Here is a 1,637-nt window from a genome sequence, read left to right as displayed (position 1 = left end):
AGGTGTCTATTTACTTTGTTGATCACTCAGTATATATATACATATATATATATATATATATATCAACTGTCATATCAGAAATAAGGATTGACAGTATAAATCTAACTATACAACAGCTCTACCTTTTCTGGCAACTGAGATTCAACTTCTTTTTTCATACGTCTCAACAGGAAAGGACGTAACACCTTATGCAGACGTCGAATAATAAGGATAGTCTCTTCTTCATTTAACTCCACCTATAATAAAATTTCATTTTCATTGAAAAAAATCTAATATCTCCACTTAACCCTTTAAGTACCTGCCTGGATCTGTTATGGATGTCATGAAGTTTTACAAATTTAGATTGAAAATTAAAGTAGACAACTTTATTATCAGAGTATGTCAAGAAAATTAGCATCAGAATGTAGTTTATAATTTACATTTTTATATTATCCAAGTCTTAATTTCTATAAATAATATTCAAAAAATTCTTTATCTTCATTTGTGTTGACAGATAATGTGTGTACTCATGCTTTCAATACTCCCCCATTTCAGTTTATATAACTTCAATGGTATAGCATCTACACTATCTAAGTAATATAAACACAATATATAAATAATGACAAGGTCAAATATACAGTTTCAATGCCATATCTTTTCTCTTTACTGAACTATCAGTAAATTTTTCCAACCCATAAAAGAATTCTCACCAATCTATCCTTAACTTTCAAGGCAGTTTTCAAACCCACATGTTCTTACTTGGTGTACACATTTATAACCAATATTTCAAGACAGCAATAATAATTTTGAATTTGTTGGCAACAGACAATGTGATTAACATGTGAGTGGGGGTTAATGAAGTTGATGCTCAGGGCATTAACAATTTTCTTTAACCTATTTACAGATTAGTTAGAAAATCAGCTAAATTATAGTTGTTTTGGGTTATTATTTTTTGTGAGTTATGTATTAGTTATTTTCCAAAATGTATATTTGAAATGTAAAATGAGCTCAAAGAAAAATTACTAGGCCTATCTTGCTATTCAAGGACACAATTTCCTGCCATACAATAGAGTTGTGCATGAGAATCTGCTAATGTGTTCCCACCATGATGTGTTGGTTTTTTTAGGGATGAATAAACTGTATAATAAAACCAACAAATTAAGTGTGAAAAAGTAAACAGCTAATGGTTTCAAAGAAAAAACATATGATTTTAATTTTATTTCATAATTTTCAAAATTTCATTTTACTGTCCACAGATGATTTAGCTACAGTTAATATAAGGGTAGAGAAAATAACATATAAGCTATAACATTTTACCTTAACTTAAAAAATCTTCGGATATCTATCAACCCTTTCGAGATGGGTCACAGGTGAAAGCCATGTCACCTCGTTTGTTGACTCGCATTCAAAATTTTATTGAACTACTATTTTATGAATTTATGCAAATAAGTTTGTTACAAACTGTAGATTGTAATTCAAATTTTAGTACTATATATTACTCAATTTAAAAGCAAATATTAAAAAAACACAGATAAACATCAATTTTTGTGGGTCGTGTGATATATTGAATGCAGCACTGGTTCAAATTAGATGTTTGTGAAGTCAAAATACTAAGTCTATAGTTTCAAACGAATTAGAAACTCAAATTACCAATACTG

At 28.8% G+C, this 1,637-nt stretch overlaps 1 protein-coding gene across 6 annotated transcripts in view; it reads right to left on the bottom strand.

Moving 5' to 3' along the window:
* Positions 1-1,637, bottom strand: part of LOC106470064 (transcription activator BRG1-like) — a 101,758-nt gene that overhangs the window by 45,852 nt on the left and 54,269 nt on the right. For all 6 annotated transcript variants that reach the window (XM_013930591.1, XM_013930613.1, XM_013930598.1 and 3 more), the window contains exon 19: positions 123-236. In XM_013930591.1, coding sequence (XP_013786045.1) covers positions 123-236 — 114 coding nt within the window. The remainder of the gene's footprint in view (positions 1-122; positions 237-1,637) is intronic.

This window comes from Limulus polyphemus, unplaced genomic scaffold, assembly GCF_000517525.1.
Source record: "Limulus polyphemus unplaced genomic scaffold, Limulus_polyphemus-2.1.2 Scaffold101, whole genome shotgun sequence".
NCBI lineage: Eukaryota > Metazoa > Arthropoda > Merostomata > Xiphosura > Limulidae > Limulus > Limulus polyphemus.
Note: the sequence above shows the minus strand (reverse complement) of the source record. Positions and strands in the feature narration are given on the sequence as shown.